This window comes from Zootoca vivipara, chromosome 9 (assembly GCF_965207765.1).
Source record: "Zootoca vivipara chromosome 9, rZooViv2.hap1.1, whole genome shotgun sequence".
Taxonomy (NCBI): Eukaryota; Metazoa; Chordata; class Lepidosauria; order Squamata; family Lacertidae; genus Zootoca; species Zootoca vivipara.
Window position 1 is genome coordinate 39343843 of NC_142592.1, and position 18267 is coordinate 39362109.

Here is an 18267-nt window from a genome sequence, read left to right on the forward strand (position 1 = left end):
CCAGGGGTAGGCAGAAATAGATCAGGTTCAACTTGCAGATTTACTTTGCAGTAGATCAGCAAGGGTGTTTGGTTCACAATTGTTCAACAACAGAAACTACAATATTACCTTTCCTATCTGTATTAGCAGTGCTTTTTTGACTCAAGAAAACCACCATTTTAAACTTCAACTTGGGAAAAATAAATACAGGAAATGGACAAAAGTACAAAGATTCACAAAATGTTTAGGGGTATGCGTACCCCAGCGTGTGTTAGGCTGTTGTAATCATCATCAATAATGGAACTGTGTGAAAAATGCAAAAGCAAAAGAAGAGTCTGGCTGGATTGCAGGCCCATCACATTTAGCATTCTGGTCTCATAGCGGCCAACAAGATCCCTATGGGAAGCCTGAAAGCAGGACCTGCGCAGAGCAACACTGTCCCCACTCTGCTATTCAGAGGCACACTGCCCGACAGCAAAGAACACAGAACATATCAAGTAGCCATTGGTAGCCTTTGGTTGCATGCACCCGGCCCTTACATTTAAAGCACATCCCCTCCACCTCTTGGGATGGAACTGTAGTTTGTTAAGGGTGCTGGGAATTGTAGCGCTGTAAAGGGTAAATGCTTTTAATGTGCTTTAAGTATACGCAGCCTCCATGAATTTGTCCAATCCTCTTTCAAAACCATTCAAATTGTTGGCCTGTGTTACATCCTGTGGGAGTGTGTTATCTGGGGCAAAATGTGCTCAGAGGCTATCCATTCCAATTGTAGGGTCTTTTGGTAAATAGGCAAGGTACTTTCCTTTCTGCCAATGTCTTTCACACCTGGCTTCAGTGTGCAACTTTTGGGATTCTCATAGGGGGAAAAACAAGCAGATCCAACAATGCTGAAGGCTGCCCACCCCTTTTGCAAGACAAGCTTCTGAAGTGTGAAGATCAAACAGAAAATACAGTGTGTATTATATATATATATTTCCCTCCCTCTCCCGCCCCCAATAATCTTCTTGATGTGAGTTACAATACCTAACAGAGGAATTTACCGGGCAACGTGCACAAAAGGAAACATGCATACTTATTTTTTAACGGGCGGAGTGCAAAAAAGGAGAACCCTATATTTTTGTGAACCGTCTCCCTAGAAACCGTCCGCACCCGAGCACTAAAAGTCAAGTAACATCCCAGCCAAGGAATATCACTTTCAGAAAGCCTCGTCTGCACAGAGCTGCATGTTTCCTATAGAAACCCAGGTATGCGCCCTGCACCGCAGCCCAGTAATGCCTGAATGAATCCATTCTGTCCATATATATATATATATATATGCAAGGGCACTTCAGGAATTCACACGCAATTCCTCTGTGGGCGAGGATGCTTTTTTCGCCCTAAAGAGAGAGAGAGAGAGGCTTCGTGCACGGCAGGAAAAGCAGCGACACCGCAGCCCGGGGCTTCCTCTAAGAGTCGGGTTTTTTTCCCCCTTCGGTTTTTTTTTTAATTCTTATTTTTTCACCCACTTCCTTCCTGCTTTTTTAAACTGCCCAAGCTCGAAGCTGAGCGCAGAGCCCCGGACAGAGACGCCCCTCGCCGCCGCTGGTACGTGAGTCCGCCTTCTGGCAGGGGGGGGGCGGGCGGAGGGACACCCACCCACCCACCCACCCGCTTGCCTTGCCCGCGCTCCCAGCCTCCTCCGGGAGACTTAATCCACAACCGGGAAAAGGCGGCAGGGAGCGCGGAGCGCGGGGAAGAAGCGCGCCTTGCTCTGCAATGCAGCAGGGCGCGCAGGCCGGATCCCGGGGGCGGAGGAAGGGAAGGGGTCCGCTTGGGAAACGTGGCGGCGGGAAGCGCCCCTCCGGATTCTGCCCCTCCGGAAACCTGCCTGGGGGTGGCCGAGTTTGGGCAGGCGAGGCTTTCTCGCCTTGGTGCGCATTTCTCCGTGGAAAATTCCACCCGACTTCCTGTGCCAGAGCTCGCCCGTCATTCACATGAACTCTGGAGGCCTGGATGCTCATTTCATTATTTTTAGATTTGGGTCGCTGCATATTTTAAGGAGCGCGGGGCCCAGCGGCTCAGGGACTCGTTAAGGAAAGGAGAGAGTCGCTGCTTGACTTGCTTCTTCCTCCACGGGCTTCCTGTGTGAATTCAGACAGTTGCTGCTGGGAGAATAAGGGTGTCTCTCTCGGTTTTTTTTTAATGGCGTTGAGGGAACAGTTTTAGTCAGGTTGGGGCTTCCAGACAGGCAATTTTTTGGGGGTGGGATTCAGTTACTGGCAAATTGAGGTTGCACAACCATAGTGGGTTGGAAGATCTTGCACAACAAAGCCTACTTCTGCAAAAGGCCAGTAAGAAAAAGGATGGGAAAATGGGGTAACATTTTGCTGTGACCTAACCTCCCTGGAAACAGGTTGGAAAGTTTGCTCATTAGGTAGCCAATGTTGTCCTCTTGCAAACCGATCAGGATGCCTTATCAATAAACAGGTCACCTGGAAGCAACAAGGGAAGTATTGTATGGGCTCTGCGCTCACTGAGAAAATCTTTCCTAGAGTTCTTTTTGTGTTCCTTACTCCATACTAAAACACAGAGGTCACCATCTGCATAGGCAGGAAAGACAGCATATAGCTTTATTCTTATATTGGAAATACTTAGATAAAAGAATAATTAATCCTTCCTCTAGCTAGATTGGGCCCCCAATTAGAGTATGGGAGTAGTCCAAACTAAAGACTAAACAAGTTTTTTTGATTAAAAGAAACCTCGCCCAAAGGCCAACAGGATCTTGGGGAGAGGAGTGAATGAGTCATCATGGGGTGCCTCAGCTGAAAAGGCCCTGTCTTACTTCTTATCTGGATGAGCCCCTAAAGGCAACAGAATACAGAACAAGGCCTCCAGCGTCAACCACAATGTGCCAAATAACCTGGTCCTAATGCCCATTTAGGGCTTGTTATCTATAAGCCCTAAAGTAGCATTTTGAATTGTTTACAGAAATGAAATTGGCAACCAGTGAACATTGTACAACAACAGAGAAATATGCTCTCTTGCCTTCAATCACCTTCAAGGAGCTCTGAAACTCCTAAGATGTTCAGCCCTTTGCAAATAATCAAGTCAAGGGTGCTCTCCAAACCCAGCACAGAAAACATGTGCCCATCAGCAAGTGTCTTAGCTCCAGATGAGTCCCAAATTTCCCCTCTTGATCCCCTTATTGGGCCTGAATTGCCGTAGTTCAGAACCATTAGCTGATCTCGGACAATTAATTTGGCTCATCCTGTCCCCAGTGTATTGCTAGTTTCTGCACAAGACCCCCTTCTTGCTTAATACTTGGCATACAGAAGGTACAAAATATTTCCACACAGAAATTGCCACTTATTGAGTTGCAGAAAGACTGAGCCCCTAAACCCTGTTTGCTTTCCTTGTGGTAATACCCCTCCCCCTTTAAAATTAGCAAAGCTACTGCTGATCAAAGAAAGCTCTTCCTCCTGCAGTTTAGCTCCTGCAGCCAATCAGAAGCCACGGAAACCCTGTCGGATGTTCGGGTTCCAAAAGAACGTTCGCAAACCGGAACAATCACTTCTGAGTTCCAGAGCATTTGAGATCCAAAGTACAACTGTGTTGCCCTCTTACCAGTGAAGTGTCATGTAATTAAACTGCCTCAACTTTAAAGTTCAGTAATGGTGGGGAAAGGATTCTCACTTGTCATAATAAATGCATATGTAAATTTGTTGGGGAGCAGTTTGGTGCAGGGAACCTTTTTGAGGGCAGGCCATCTATTTTCCTACAAAATTCAGAAATGGAAATGGACTCCTGCCCCGCACTGGCTTTACCATGCAACCAGCTAGAGGATTTTTTGAAGGCTCCTGTGGGTGGTTTCATTGCTAGGCTAAGTGACTGATACACATGTTTAGTTCAGAGGCGTGGGTCTCTTAGAAATAAGCAGCTGGACTGAGGCTATGGGTTATTAAAAGACGATGATTATTTTATGGTCCTTTCCTTTTTCACAGTTGCATACAGATTTGTGTTCTTCCTTCCAGAATTCTCTCTAAGTCCTGGGGTGGACTATTCCAGGCTTAGGCCAGAGGAATCCTAGTCTAGATGGATCTGCCATAGACATAACAATGCACACTCTCTGGGACCAAGCTCTGGAGTTAGTAGGAGAAAGCATAGCAATATGGATGAGTGCCATGGATGTAGGAGTCCACCTTCAAGTCATGCTTTCTCTAGCTCCCACCATGGAGATGTAGAAATTTATGTTATTGAGTGGAGATAGATTACAGCTGGCTTTTTCCTGTATGTAGCAAGAGCAGACGGCAGTGCTGTCTTTGGGACAAGGCACATAACCCTCCCTCTCTTATTTTTTGGGGGGGTAAGATGTTGTGGTCCCCATTTCACTTCTTGTTGCATCCCTGTATTATTACACATTTAAAAATAGGAGCGGGGGTGGTTGAGAGATTGAACAAGAGGCGCTGCAATTGCCAGCCTCCGTGAATCAGAGAGGGCTGTGATCAACTGCTTCTCAGGAAAAGGCACAGAGAAGAAAACCTAACTTGTACAAGGAGCACTTATGGAGTGAGTGAGTGCCTGGTGTGTCTCCACTCTCCTTTTTATCTCTCTAATGCACCCCTCTGCTGAAGTCTATCTATTGAACCTCTGCATTTAACCTCCTCCTTTCTCTCTCACTTCTTCTTTCAAGCAGATCTCTCTCTCTCTCTCTCTCTCTCTCTTTCTCTCTCTCTCTCTCTCTCTCTCTCTCTCTCTCTGTGTGTGTGTGTGTGTGTGTGTGGCCTTTTGTTTCAGTGCTTTGGGGCATACCGGTATGCATTTCTGAACTGGGGAGGGCTGATTTATACTGAATAGCTGGCAAAATGCATTGCAACTCAGCATAGCTGTATTCTCTGCATTACACAGTAATTTGAGTACCCATATTTTGCCATATCTTTGTATGCTCAAGTGATGCAGTTATGTAATCTTAGACTCTGAAGTCAGTGGCCCTTTTGGATGGCAAAGGGTATTACTTGAAGGTGTGGTATGGCAGGCCTGCTGCACCTTCTGATGGCTAGGGCCCTGGACTTCTGCCCCAAAGTCCTGCCCTGATGGCATCATTGTGTACGCCTGTTCTCTTTTTCTTTTTTTGCGTGGTTACTGGTTCTTTATTTGATGGAAATGTGTCTTTGTGCCTTTGAGCCAGTGTGGTGTAGTGGTTAAAAGCAGTAGACTCGTAATCTGGGGAACCGGGTTCATGTCTCCGCTCCTCCACATGCAGCTGCTGGGTGACCTTGGGCTAGTCACACTTCTCTGAAGTCTCTCAGCCCCACTTACCTCACAGAGTGTTTGTTGTGGGGGAGGAAGGGAAAGGAGAATGTTAGCCGCTTTGAGACTCCATAGGGTAGTGATAAAGCGGGATATCAAATCAAAACTCCTCCTCCTCCTCCTCCTCCTCCTCCTCCTCCTCCTCCTCCTCCTCCTCGTCGTCTTCTTCTTCTTCTTCTTCTTCTTCTTCTTCTTCTTCTTCTTCTTCTTCTTCTTCTTCTTCTTCTTCTTCTTCTTCTTCTTCTTCTTCTTCTTCTCTATGTGCAATTTACTGTAGTCTTAAAGTTTGATAGTTCTGCATTCCCATTCATGCAAATATATCTCAAGGTTTGATTTGCATTTAAGCAGCTGCCTCTTGACATCCAGAACTGCTTGAGGTCCACGTGGGAAGCTGTATGTGTGTGGCCACTGGGCTTGGGCATCATGGCACAGCAGACTGGGTTTTTTTGGAGGCGTGTGGTGCTGTGGTGGAATTATTTGCATTGCAAAGCTGAGAAGCGGCCCATGGCTTGCCCACACAGAACAGCCTCAGCAAGATTTCCATTTCTGTTGTCCACCACATTGCAGCTTATTTGTCTGAATGAGGCTTATAAACTACTCTTATCTCTGACTTCCCGGTAGCACATGAAATCTTGTTTCGCTGCTGGCTAAGTATATTTGGCACATCTTCTTTTTTGGATTAAAAAAGTCTGGTTAGGAATGATGTGTTTATCGCATGTAATTTTAAAAGCCACAGGCTATGTACACACTGTACCTTAAAAGCACATTCTTTCTCTCAGAGAATTCTGGAAATTGTAGTTTATGCCTCTCAGCAGCACATTCCCCACCATTCCTTAGCAAACTACAGTGCCCAGAATTCTTTGAGAGAAAGAATGTGCTTTGAATGCAATTTAAAGGTATAGTGTGTGTGTACATAGGCACAGTGTGTGCAGTTCAGGAATGGGGAGCCAGTTGCCTTCCAGATATCAGCATGGCCAAGGGTCAGGGATGGCTGCTGTTGTTCAGCAACATCAAGAGGAGGCACAGGTTCCATATCCCTAGGGGAGACTTAGTTCCCATCTTTTTGGGCACAGCACATGGGAGCTAACTGAGCATTCTAAGCTCCCAACCTACCATACTAGAAGGGGTTTGGATGGGGCAGAATGGAGGCCTTCCATGGATTATTATTTTTTAAAAAAAATACAGTCCAATGATTTGGATAAAAGCAACGGAAGAAAAATGACAAAATAATGGCAATTTGAAGGTTATTGTGAAAATATTGGAGTAGGTAGGTAGGTAGGTAGGTAGGTAGGTAGGTAGATAGATAGATAGATAGATAGATAGATAGATAGGAGAAGGGCTTATTGGACCATTCCAGGCTGGTTCTTTTTTTGCAGGTATATTTTTCAACATGTCATTGATGCAATAATAAAGTATTAGTGTTGGATTCATACTGGACTATCCATGCAATATTATACTTGCACTGTGAAGCAACAAAAATGGGACAAAAAAACCAAAATCCAGAACATTTCTGGTATCAAAAGTCACATGATTCCATTCAGGTGTTACAGGGCATGCACTGATTGGTGACGAAGCAATATGACCACCCCAAAACTTGCAAGCAGAAGCAGTATTAAAAGAGCACTGAAAAGGGCGTGTGGAGAGGAGCTGAGCCACAAAGAGACAGCTGCCAGTCAGTGTAGACAGTACTAAGCTAGGTGGACCAATGGTCTTACGGTATAGAACAGCTCCCATCTACCTACATAAAATGTAATCTCTATGGTATCGATCTGCAATCTGGGTAGATAGCTGGAGTGTGAGCTACAAATGGTTTAAAAACCCTGCATTTATTATACAATCAAAGGACTGTAGGATTGCATCTCTTTCAAGATCAGGTCCTTTTCTACTCACCAACATGCCGTTAATATGGTTTCAGAAGGCATGGCTAGTGTGATGTAGTTATTAGATTAGAATTAGGTAAAGATAAAGGGACCCCTGACAGTCAGGTCCAGTCACGGACGACTCTGGGGTTGCGATGCTCATCTTGCTTTCCTGGCCAAGGGAGCCGGCGTACACCTTCCGGGACATGTGGCCAGCATGACTACGCCGCTTCTGGCGAACCAGAGCAGCGCACGGAAACGCCGTTAACCTTCCCACCGGAGCGGTACCTATTTATCCACTTGCACTTTGATGTGTTTTCGAACTGCTAGGTTGGCAGGAGCTGGGACTGAGCAACGGGAGCTCACCCCATCACAGGGATTCGAACCGCCGACCTTCCAATCGGCAAACCCTAGGCTCTGTGATTTAGACCACACCGCTACCCACGCCCCTAGAATTAGGGAGACCTTGGTTCAAATCATCCATGCAATTCACTGGGTTCATTTCAGCTGGCTGAGGATCCGTTGTTAAAGCTCAGTGTGCTTTACAAGTTGAACCTACGGAGTTCTAAGTAAGCAGCACTGATTTTGCATCCCGAGAAACCGGACTTTATTCTAGGCACTTCTGCTCATTGCCCTGCATTTGTGTGAGGGTGTGTATATTATATGCAATCTATTTATCTATCTATCTCTGCCTCCTGCATTTTGGAGGTGTGGCTGTGGCAGCTGACATGGTGAGCTCCTGCACTTCAGATTTTACCACTACACCCACGTGCTTCTTTCCTCTGCACACTCACCTCTCTAGTGCTGTCCATCACAGAGGTGTTCCTGGTCTGGCCATCTTGGGTACTCATGAACCCTCTCGCTGTTCCTTCCTCTGTCTTTGCCTCTTAACCTCAAACCACAAGAGGAGACATGTTCTTCTGGCATTGCAAAGGGAGTGCCAGTTTTTGCCGCTGCTGAGAATGCAGCATGCTGATTTTAGCCTTTCTTACTTCCTCCTCTTTTGGAGAAGTTTCAGTGCTTAACGGCTGCTGCTACTGCTGCTAGTACCGGGTAGGAGTCTGCAGCCAGGGCATGTGTTGTCATAGGAACAAGCCACCACATGCTTCCTGCACAGGAAAGGGACCTGGTCATAGCGCAGACAACAGCTATTTTAACTCTTCTGCAGTCAAGAAACTACACGATATTTGCAGCTGGATTCATCGGCATTCTTCATTTAATTTTTTTTTCCAAGCTTGTGTTATGAGCTCCATCCAGGTATTTCCCCCTCATTCCTTGCTTTTCTTTCTGAACGCCATCTCTAGCCTGTCCTTAACTGAGACAAAGCCCTATGATTTGCTGCATGGCATATTTGATTGATTTTGATTGTAGCGGAATTGATCAAGGCTGCAGTGGATCTCAGTTGCTGTGCTGCTCAGGCGCTGTGTGTGGTGGGCTGTTCCTGTGTCAGCGTGCCGTGGAGGCATTTGTTCCGCAAAGGCGGCTCCTGGTGGGGTTTGCTGGGTCGCTGCTGGAGCTGTGCGAGGTGTCTTGTTACTCAGAATAGGATATGTGCGCTTAGCAGATTTTTCTGCTTAAATCAGTTCAGAACGTTTTGAATCCAGTTGCAATGATCAGCCCTATAAATCAGTTCAATGAGCAACACAGAAGAGAACCCCAGGCTTGTTGTATTGATTCCCTGTGGGTGGTCCCAGCAACCAGGTGTATCTGAAAACTGTAGGTGTGGCACCAGCCACCTCAAGTAACTAAATTATTGGATTGAAGATATGCTAAAAGTGCAGGGGAATCTCGCCTGCTCAAAACTCACCAGTTTTCACAAGTTGCAATGGGTATTTTGAGGTTCCACTAATGGAAATGTATAGAAACCATAATATGCCAAGTGCTATAAATCAGTGCCAGGTTCTGTTTCTGCGTTAGTTGCTCTCTGTGATTCCAGTTGGATAGAGGAAGAGGGAAGTGTGTTTCTGTGCATGTGCATGCATGTGTGTATGTATTATATGCTTTATATGTGCTCAGATATGTTTTTCTGCCATATAATATTCAAGAGAGAGCTGCCCATTAGAATAGCTAACTTAGATGGCTGTGGATTTCTCTCTAGGTAGAAAATAAAATCTTTGCTCACTGCCTCAGAACCTGGCCTAGATCATAGCTGCCAAGTCTCCCGTTTTCCCCTGGAAATCCCTGTTTTCCCAGCTGTTCCTAGCTGAAAAAACAGATTTTTTTGTTTTTCCCCGGTTTATTCTGGCGCGGTGGCCATTTTGGAACTGGGCGGAGCATGCTCAGAAGCGACTTTTGATGCTGCTCTGCCCAGTTCCAAAATGGCTGCAGTGCGCGACTTCTGGCGCGGTGGCCATTTTGGAACTGGGCAAAGCAGCATCAAAAGTCACTTCTGAGCATGCTCCGTCCAGTTCCAAAATGGCGGCAGCGCTACTTCCGGTCTGCTATTTCCGGCCCGGTCCCTTATTTCTCTGACAGCAACTTGACAGGTATGGCCTAGATGCAGACTGTCAGCAGATGGTTGTATTTTATACCTTTTATGGTTTGGTGCCCAAAGAACCAAGTGCAACTTGGTTTGGTTTATTTAAAAATAAATAAATAATGCAGTGGTGCATTGCAAGACAAATCTAATTCGTTCCTCGAGTCAATTCGTTTTGCGAAAAATTCGTATTGTGAATCGCGGTTTCCCATAGGAATGCATTGACATTTCTTTTTTTGCCCATAGGAACGCATTAATTAAATTTCAATGCATTCCTATGGGAAACTGCGATTCGCAAGACGAATTTTTCGCAAAACGAATTAGTCTTGCGAGTCACCATCAGATCGCAAGACGCATTCGTCTTGCAGGGCATTCGTCTTGCGAGGTACCACTGTACATATATATATATAGTTGCTAATCACAGTATTAGATGAGTTCACAGGAGGCAGTAATATTAATGGTTGTTAAGGGGGCCAGCTTGCCCTCGCTTGTTGGGCATGTCCCCAACCATTACATTGATGGAGGTAACTGACAGGGACTGGCGTGACATCTTGCGCTGTTTGTATACTTTCTGTGCAGAATGTCTGGGGTTAGGAAATGCTGCACAAATAATATTTTGCTAGATAGGCTCCTGTTGGTTTGACAGGCCCAGCAGCGTTCAGGTGCCAGCAGTCAGGCTGCTGTTCACATCTCTTTGTATAGAATTGACTGTAGTACAGTACAGCTGTTACATGTTTAGATGCAACAGAATCTTAATTTTAAATGCCAGATAAATGTCAGTGACATTTGTGCTTACGAAACCATTTAGATTAGGGTTACCAGAAGTCCCCGTTTCCCGGGGACAGTCCCCGGATTTACGAATAAGTCCTCGGACAAATTCCATCCCCGGAATGTCCCCGGATTTCATCTAATGTCCCCGGGAAACGCAGTAGTGGCAGTCTCAGTACCCCAGAGCAGTTGGCTCTGGCTGGCTCCAGGAGCTGCTCGGAAGTCCCCATATGATGGTGGTGCAGGGGCTCTAAGATACAGCTTCCGGACTGCCTCCACCTTCCCTGACCCTAGCAACCAAGTTGTGAAGGGAGGCTTCATGCTGCCTATTGGAGCAACCTCCCAATTCCTACTTGCCTGCAAGCAGGAGCGGGGCGGGGATCTTTCAGCTGTGAAGGGAGGCTTCACGCTGTCTATCAGAGCTTGCGTGCAAGCAGGAGGGGGCGGGGATCTCCCAGTTAGGCAACGGGAAGCCTCCCTTCCCAGCTGAGGGATCCCCGCCCCCCTCCTGCTTGCATGCAAGTAGGAATGGGATTGGGGTTGCTCCGATGGGAAGGGAGGCATCGTGCTGCCCGAGCCTTGCTGCCGCCGCCCTCTCAGCCCTCCTTCTCTGCCTTCCATGCCTGACCCACCATGCACCGCTTCCCCACCACCACCACCACTGAAGAACCAACAACTCAGGGGCTGCCCAGGCTCATGGAGAAAGGAGATAGAAGCCTCGGAGGAAGGGGAAACGTGGTGGTTGAGGTGAAGGCGGCGGCGGCCCCTCTGCCACCGGCATCGCTGCAGCATAAACGTCCTGAATGTGTGTGTGTTTGTTTGTTTAAAGTTTCCCCGGATTCATTGAAAAAAAAAATCCGGTACCCTTAATTCAGATGGCTGTACCTTTGCTCTTTATTGCAGCAGAAGCCCAGCTAAGGACTTAGGAGACCCACCAGCGTTGCGCTTTTACACTCACTGGCGGCTTCCTCTTCTGAGTCCAGACAACCATGACTGAGAAAGACCCCGAGGTGCATGTGGAAGAGGATGAGGATGAGCTAGATAGCAAATTGAACTATAAGCCCCCACCTCAGAAGACGCTTCAGGAACTGCAGGAGCTGGACAAGGACGACGAGAGCCTTGCAAAGTACAAGAAGTCCCTGCTGGGGGATGGACCTGTTGTGGCAGGTATGGCTCAAGAGACCTCGGTGGGAATGGGATTGGTCCTGTGGCACAAGGGTGGGGAACCTTTTTCGCTCCACAGGCCTGACCTCACGGGCCAAAATTGAGAGTGGGAGGGGCTTACCACGTGGCAATCATGTGATGACATTATGATGTCACATGATTGTCAAATTTGGTTTGCTCTGATCTTAAACGGGTAATGGGTGGAGGCTTGCAAAAACCTTTGTGGATCATAACCCCCCTCCCCCCCGCTTTGCTTTTAAGTCCTCAATCTTGCATGGTTATGGCTCTGATTTCTCATTATTTGATGAGTGGAGATTAAATCCTGCTGCCTAGGCTTCACCTTCCTGTTCCAGGGTGATGCAGCTGATGCAGGATTAAATCCTGTGCTCCCGCTCATCACTTGATGTCAGCAGCTACATCAGCTGCTGGGCAGGTGGGTTGGGTTTGGGGCAAATGGCCAGCTGGGCCAAATTGGACTCCCCTGGCAGGCAGAGACGGGCTTGTGGGCTGAAGGTTGCCCAACCCTGATGTAGGACACCTTTCAGAATAGGGAAGGAGCTGATTTGGCATTATGTAGCAGGACTAGCATTGTTATGGATGAGAGAATAGGACTAAATCTTAAATGTGGGGAAAGAAATTATTTTGGTTTGCTATAAAAAAGGGATAATTCTATTTTGCGTGGGTTGCTTACAGGAAAATTTGGGTTCTATTTTCAGCATCCAAATACATTCTCCCTTTGACTAGGGATACCTGTTTCGAAGCTCAGAGTTATGAGCACTTGCGACCAAAAGGATCATACCCAGCGGTGCTGAGAAAAACTCCAGCTGTGTACACACCATACATTTAAAGCACAGAGCCAGGGGAAGGAAGAAAAAAAGAGAATCCCGTGTTTTACCCTGTACAGAACTATGATTGCCAGCACCCTTAAACTACAGGAGTGGGATGTACTTTAAGTGTATAGTGTATACACAGCTTTCTGCTCATGATCCTGGAGATCTGCTCCCGCAGTGTATCAGTGCTTCCAGTGCCACAGTTTTAGGAGGCATTTGGTACATACATGTACCCAGTAAAATCCAACTGAGTGAATTCATGCTTAGCTGCTCTCATTTGGGGCCTTCACAAATATGTGGTTGAACATATTGGGAGGGACTCGCAAGAATTATTTTGGGAAGTGTGGATGTGGGATTGTTCTCGTCGGGCAGAGAAGGGAGCCAGATATGTGCTCAAAAGGGTTGTTAGGCTGCAGTCCTAAGCATCTCTACTAGTGGGGGGAGGAGAGGAACAGCTTGTACAATCGGCAGAATCAAATGGCAATGCTCAAGCGTGACTGTAGTGCTCTTAAGATGGCAGGAACAGGAATTGTGCGGTTATGCGATTGAATACGCTCTCATAAAAAGAAGAGATGGAGGGTATTTCAGCATGCTGATAACACTTTGCGGCTTGAAGTGTATAGCTTCATCATGTGTTTCTAATCCTGGAATACCTTTATCACCATTGTTATTGGTAGTATTCATTAAATTCATTAGGGTCCCCCCCCCCCCGGGCAGCAACTCAAAGGAACTTAAAACATTTAAAGCAAGCATTTTAAAAAAGTGATTTTGTCTGAGAATATTGGGCAGCGCTGGATGCATGTTCGAGGGGACCCTGGACAATGTGTCCTCTGTGGGGGGACCCTCCTCTGCTAGTGAGCCCCCCTGGTCTTACCTGGCTATGGTGGGGGCATGCCAAGTCATGCTGGACAGTTGGGTCTCACAGTGCCCCAGAGCAATGCTATCTAAGGGGCATAGTGATAAAGGAAGAGTAGCTAGAACCAACTGCCTGATGTTGTATGGAGCGCCAGGTCAAAAATTAAGAAAGGAGTGGGGGTGGGTGGGCAAGGGGGCACTAGCTGCTTCCCAAGGCGCTTTTTAAATAAATATTTTTATTGAAGAACTTGAAGAATTTTTTAAACAATACAAGTTCCATAACCAATTACAATTCCCCCCTTTCCCCCCTCCCATCCCTCCCTCTCCCACCCTGATGCTGGCCATAAATGTGAGAAATGGCCTTCAGAAAACACACCGAGAACTGAGGAGGGAGAAAACTATGTACTCAAGATAATTTTGGGATCAATATGCTTTTGGGTGCGGGTGGCGCTGTGGTCTAAACCACAGAGCCTCGGGCCTGTCGATCGGAAGGTCAGCAGTTCGAATCCCACGCGACGGGGGTGAACTCCCGTTGTTCGGTCCCAGCTCCTGCCAACCGAGCAGGTGCTTTTCTACAGAGTGACTGATGCTGTAGAAGTCTTTTGAGCAACAAAGGGATAGGACCGTGTTTCCTTAACAAGCTGACTTACCTACCTTTCCTGTTCCCACAGACCCTACAGTTGCCAATGTGACTGTCACTCGGCTCACCCTGGTTTGTAACAGTGCTCCAGGGCCAATTACCATGGACCTCACTGGTAGGTGAAATTCCCTTCCTTTCACAGCATAAGCCCAGTGCTTTTTTTCCTTAAAAATGTTTAGGGGTGCTCTCATTTTCCTACTCCCAGATTCACAAAATGTTTAGGGGTATGCGTCCCGCCAGAAAAAAAGCACCGCATAAGGCTAACCTGTTTTTTGTTGTTATCCCCTAGGCCACATCCATCCTTTTCTAACCCTCCAGGGATCACATGCCAGTAGTTCGTGTGACCATCCTGCACTTTCACATTCATGCAGACACACTCACATAAATAGCTTCTCCTCAGCTGATCTATGCAGATTATGCATTATTAGGTTATTGCCCCCTTAACCCCAAACAATTGATCTGATGGTTGAGGAGGGCTGACCAGTCATGGGACCCTTCTTCCCATTCTTTATCTTGTTTAATTTTGTTTTCTTTCTGTTGTCACTGCAAAAAGAAAATTCAGGTCTTGAGTGGGGGAGGGAGAGAGAAAAAAATGGTTGAGGGCTGATACAACAGGGGATATCAGCTGGTTGACAGGTGGGTGTTGATTGGGTAAAACGGCTTCATGGGCCGAATTGGAACCCCGGGGTGTGTGTGTCAAGATTGGCCCACGAGGCAGAGACTTAGAATCATAGAATCAGAATCATAGAGTTGGAAGAGACCACAAGGGCCATCCAGTCCAACCCCCTGCCAAGCAGGAAACACCATCAAAGCATTCCTGACATATGGCTGTCAAGACATATGGCACTCATGACTTGAACTGGGCACTTTGATATCCCAGGTGCTTAAGTGGATGCTTAAAACAACAACAAAGCGACAGTAAAGTAACACATCTCTGTAAGTAGGTCATAGAAACTTTTCCCAGAGTCCTATGAAGTGTACAAAGAATAGTTCTTCCCAAGCCCTTTTTGCTGGCACAGACACTAGAGCATCAGTCCTTTTCGCAGACTAAATAAGCAGCCAGCGTTTCTCTGAGCTTCACACCCATGTGAGAGAGTCACGCTTTGCCTTAAATGGACTTCTTATCTGAGAGAGGAAGTTGGGGCTCAGCAGAGCTAGGATGCTTCCTCTTCAGCTGAAATCTCTGGGGAGGCAATACCACAAACGGTTTCTTGATTATCTCAACGTTATGCAGCCTGTTTTGTGCGAGCACCTAGGCTGCTCTTAAACCCACCTAGCAACAGCTTCACCCCTTACACAACCCCCTCAGTGTCAGTGTATTTGTTTAAAACATGTGTATGCCTTCATCAAACATACTCCAGTTTACCTTGTGCGAAATCAATGCATATTTGAAGGGCAGATGTTTAAATGTCCACATGTATCACAATCCTTCAACATACTATAGTTAGAACAGTCTATGGGTAAATGTGTTCTCTTGTGGCTTGTCTTCTTCACAAGATTAACTGGGTGCCTCTCATCTCTCCCTGGTCTTCTCTCCCTGACCCCTTTCAGGGGACCTTGAAGCTCTCAAGAAACAGACATTTGTAATAAAGGAAGGATCTGAATATTGTGCCAAGATCCACTTCAAAGTGAGTCACTCTTCTACTTGTGTTTTCTGTGGGTGTCTAGTGCTGGATTCTGCCCCCTGCTGATCCCTGGTGCAATGCAAACCTGTGTATTGGGTGGTAGCTTCACATGTTTCAAACCCTGACAGTCTAAATAGTAAAAGCACTGCTAAATTAAAAGTGCATATTGCGCAAACACAGCATTAGGCTGTACCAGGCCAAAATGGCTTTCCACAATGCAGGCTCTTCCATTCCTAAACCCCACTGCTGGGACTGGTAGTTTATTTAGTTTATATTGTTATTCTTGAATATATTTTATTAGAATGGTAAATGTTGCAAATCAACCAGAGTGGTGCTCCCCATCAGAAGAGCAACATATAAATGTTGTAATAGTTGTCTTTTCAGAAATTTTTTTTACAATGTTTACCGCTTTCATAAAATCACCTTTTTTCAAATCTGTGATATTTTCTTACTTCACGGAGAATTTTACACTTGTGCAAAACTGACTTGAAGGTGTACTTGGAGAAAGGTGCTTAAACTCAGTGCTTTTTTTCTGGGGGTATGCAGGGGTACGCATACCCCCCCCCCAAAAAAATTTGTGAATCTATTTCAATATGATAGGAAAATGAGAGTTCCCCTAAGCATTTTTTTAAAGAAAAAAAGCACTGCTTAGACTGATCTCCAAGCAGCCTATCCAAAAGCAGCAAATCAAGTGTGTGTGTGGGGGGGGTAGGTTTGTGTGGTATCTGAAAAAAAACAGTAATTGGTTAATTTATATAATTAAATTGCACTTGCAAACCCATTACTAAATGTGAGTGAGTTTATCTGAAAAAGTAACACTAAATTTATCATTCTAAAATGTAATAAGAGCTATCAATTTCTCAGCTTAATCCCTGTGCTGGCCTAGAGTAAACTTCTCATGCAAAGGAGTTTCATTATTGGCAACCACCTCTTATAGCTGCTATGAGGAGGTACTCTGAAATTGGGTAGGGTGGGCTTTGTTCCTCCATGCCATCTCCCAACAGCCAAAAAGGGTGAGGGATGGCAAAACGTGGCACAAGCAAGGAGGAAAATAAAACAGAGTCCTATTACCAAGGCAAAAGGGGCAGCAGAAGCTTGAATGATGATGCTTTTGTCTTGCAGGTAAATAGAGAAATTGTATCTGGCTTGAAATATGTGCAGCACACTTACCGGACAGGGGTGAAAGGTAAGTAAAAATGAGCTATTTTTCTTCTTCCTTAGCAAAGCTTCTTCCCACCTCCTTGCAGACTGTTCTCCTCTACTGCTCCAGCTCACCTAATCTCACTCACTTTCCCATGTATTCCCCATCACTTTCCAAACTGCAAACATTCCTTTTTTTTAAAAAAAAAAGCTGAATTTGTTGTGCCTGTTGCCCTAACAGACTGCTTTGATCAAAATTAAATGCATAAACGTAAAGTTTGAATATGCCCTCGAATCCCTCCCACAAAATACTGCCAGTTGGGAGGCAACCTAGTTTATGGAAAGAGCATTAAAATCCTTTCTGGGCTATTTTCTGTGCATGGTTACAGAGCAGCAGCAGTAGTATACACAGGACTCCCTCACTGCAGGCTAATGCAGCAGAGAAACTGCAGAGCTGATCTGCTTGTGTGACTGTCTCTCAGCAGGCTGTGTTTGTGCCCTGCCTCTGATAACTTTCTTGCGGGCTGTTCTCTCCTAGTGGACAAAGTGACATTCATGGTGGGCAGCTATGGGCCACGGCCGGAGGAATACGAATTCATCACACCTCTCGAGGAGGCACCTAAAGGCATGATGGCTCGAGGAAACTACCGCAACAAGTCCTTCTTCACCGACGATGACAAGCACGACCATCTCACCTGGGAGTGGAACTTGGCCATTAAGAAGGAGTGGACGGAATGAGACCCACCTCATTTCTCCTCCCCCTTTGCTTCCTCCTGCCTCTTGCACTGTTCTCCAGGTGTGCCAGTCTCTGGCTCCTGCATGCCACGCTTCCTCCAGCACCCCCCCCCCCAACCTGGCCCTTTTACTGTCACAAGAAATTCTGTTTTAACACAGGCCTTGGGACAGACTCTGTCTCTCCTGCGCTGAAAAAAAAAATAAACCACAAGGAATTAAAACTGGGACAAACCCTATGCTTGCATAGGATCAGTCCTTGAAGTGCCTTTGCTAGGAAGACGCACAGATACTAACCCAACACAATTGCTATCTAGGTTGTCCCCATTTAAAGATCTATGGCCGTCAGCCTAGTTTCCTTGCAGTCTGCATTCACTGGAAACGTACTTGCCTATGAGTGGATTCTATCTAATTTAGGCTTGTTTTTGTGTATGTGGAAAACTTGCCTTTGAGAGTAGCAGGAGACACAGTTCCTGCCTTGGCCTGTGAAAATGTCTGTGTCTTTGAAAATAAAGCCAGTTTTGTCCTTTGCTTCCGAGTGTCTCGTGTTTCATATAGTAAATGGATTTTTTCTGTCCTTTGCACACGGAGACTGTCAAACATATTCAGATCTACAATGAGTTTTAAAGATAGATCCGAATGCTTTCATGGGTCAGTATTGTTCGACTTACGGTTTCTCCCTCCCTTTTACTGAAGCCTATTTATTGAGTGCTTACACTCAGCAAGGTGCTGCATGGAACATAGACATGACCTACCCTAATCCTTGTCCAGAGAGCATGGTGTTTATGAGATACTGTTCTAAGAAGGAAGGACACCTGCCATCTATCTGCATCATCTCAGAAGAGGCTTTCCTTCTCCCTCACATGGAGGGGATGCATACCTCTTCTGAGATTGATTATGCAAGCAATGTTTA

At 46.2% G+C, this 18267-nt stretch overlaps 1 protein-coding gene across 4 annotated transcripts; it reads left to right on the plus strand.

Moving 5' to 3' along the window:
• Window positions 1-990: 990 nt before the first annotated feature.
• Window positions 991-17885, plus strand: ARHGDIB (Rho GDP dissociation inhibitor beta). 4 transcript variants are annotated; one of them, XM_088652007.1, is made up of 6 exons: window positions 991-1223; window positions 11272-11535; window positions 13889-13972; window positions 15409-15485; window positions 16605-16668; window positions 17161-17885. In XM_088652007.1, the coding sequence occupies exons 2-6, from the start codon at window positions 11358-11360 to the stop codon at window positions 17358-17360; spliced, it is 603 nt and encodes a 200-aa protein (XP_088508133.1). In that variant the 5' UTR covers window positions 991-1223; window positions 11272-11357; the 3' UTR covers window positions 17361-17885. The 4 variants fall into 4 exon arrangements, with proteins under 4 accessions (XP_088508133.1, XP_034982688.1, XP_034982690.1 ...); XM_035126797.3 differs by lacking the exon at window positions 991-1223 and adding an exon at window positions 1499-1563; XM_035126799.3 differs by lacking the exon at window positions 991-1223 and adding an exon at window positions 1499-1563 and having other exon boundaries at window positions 11275-11535.
• The last annotated feature ends 382 nt before the right edge of the window (window positions 17886-18267 follow it).

Bases quoted from the DNA above. Each gene is read 5' to 3' on its own strand.
- ARHGDIB (XM_088652007.1), top strand. From the start codon at position 11,358: ATGACTGAGAAAGACCCCGAGGTGCATGTGGAAGAGGATGAGGATGAG. The intron at 11,536-13,888 runs GTATGGCTCAAG...CTGTTCCCACAG, and splicing joins GGATGGACCTGTTGTGGCAG to ACCCTACAGTTGCCAATGTG. The intron at 16,669-17,160 runs GTAAGTAAAAAT...GTTCTCTCCTAG, and splicing joins TTACCGGACAGGGGTGAAAG to TGGACAAAGTGACATTCATG.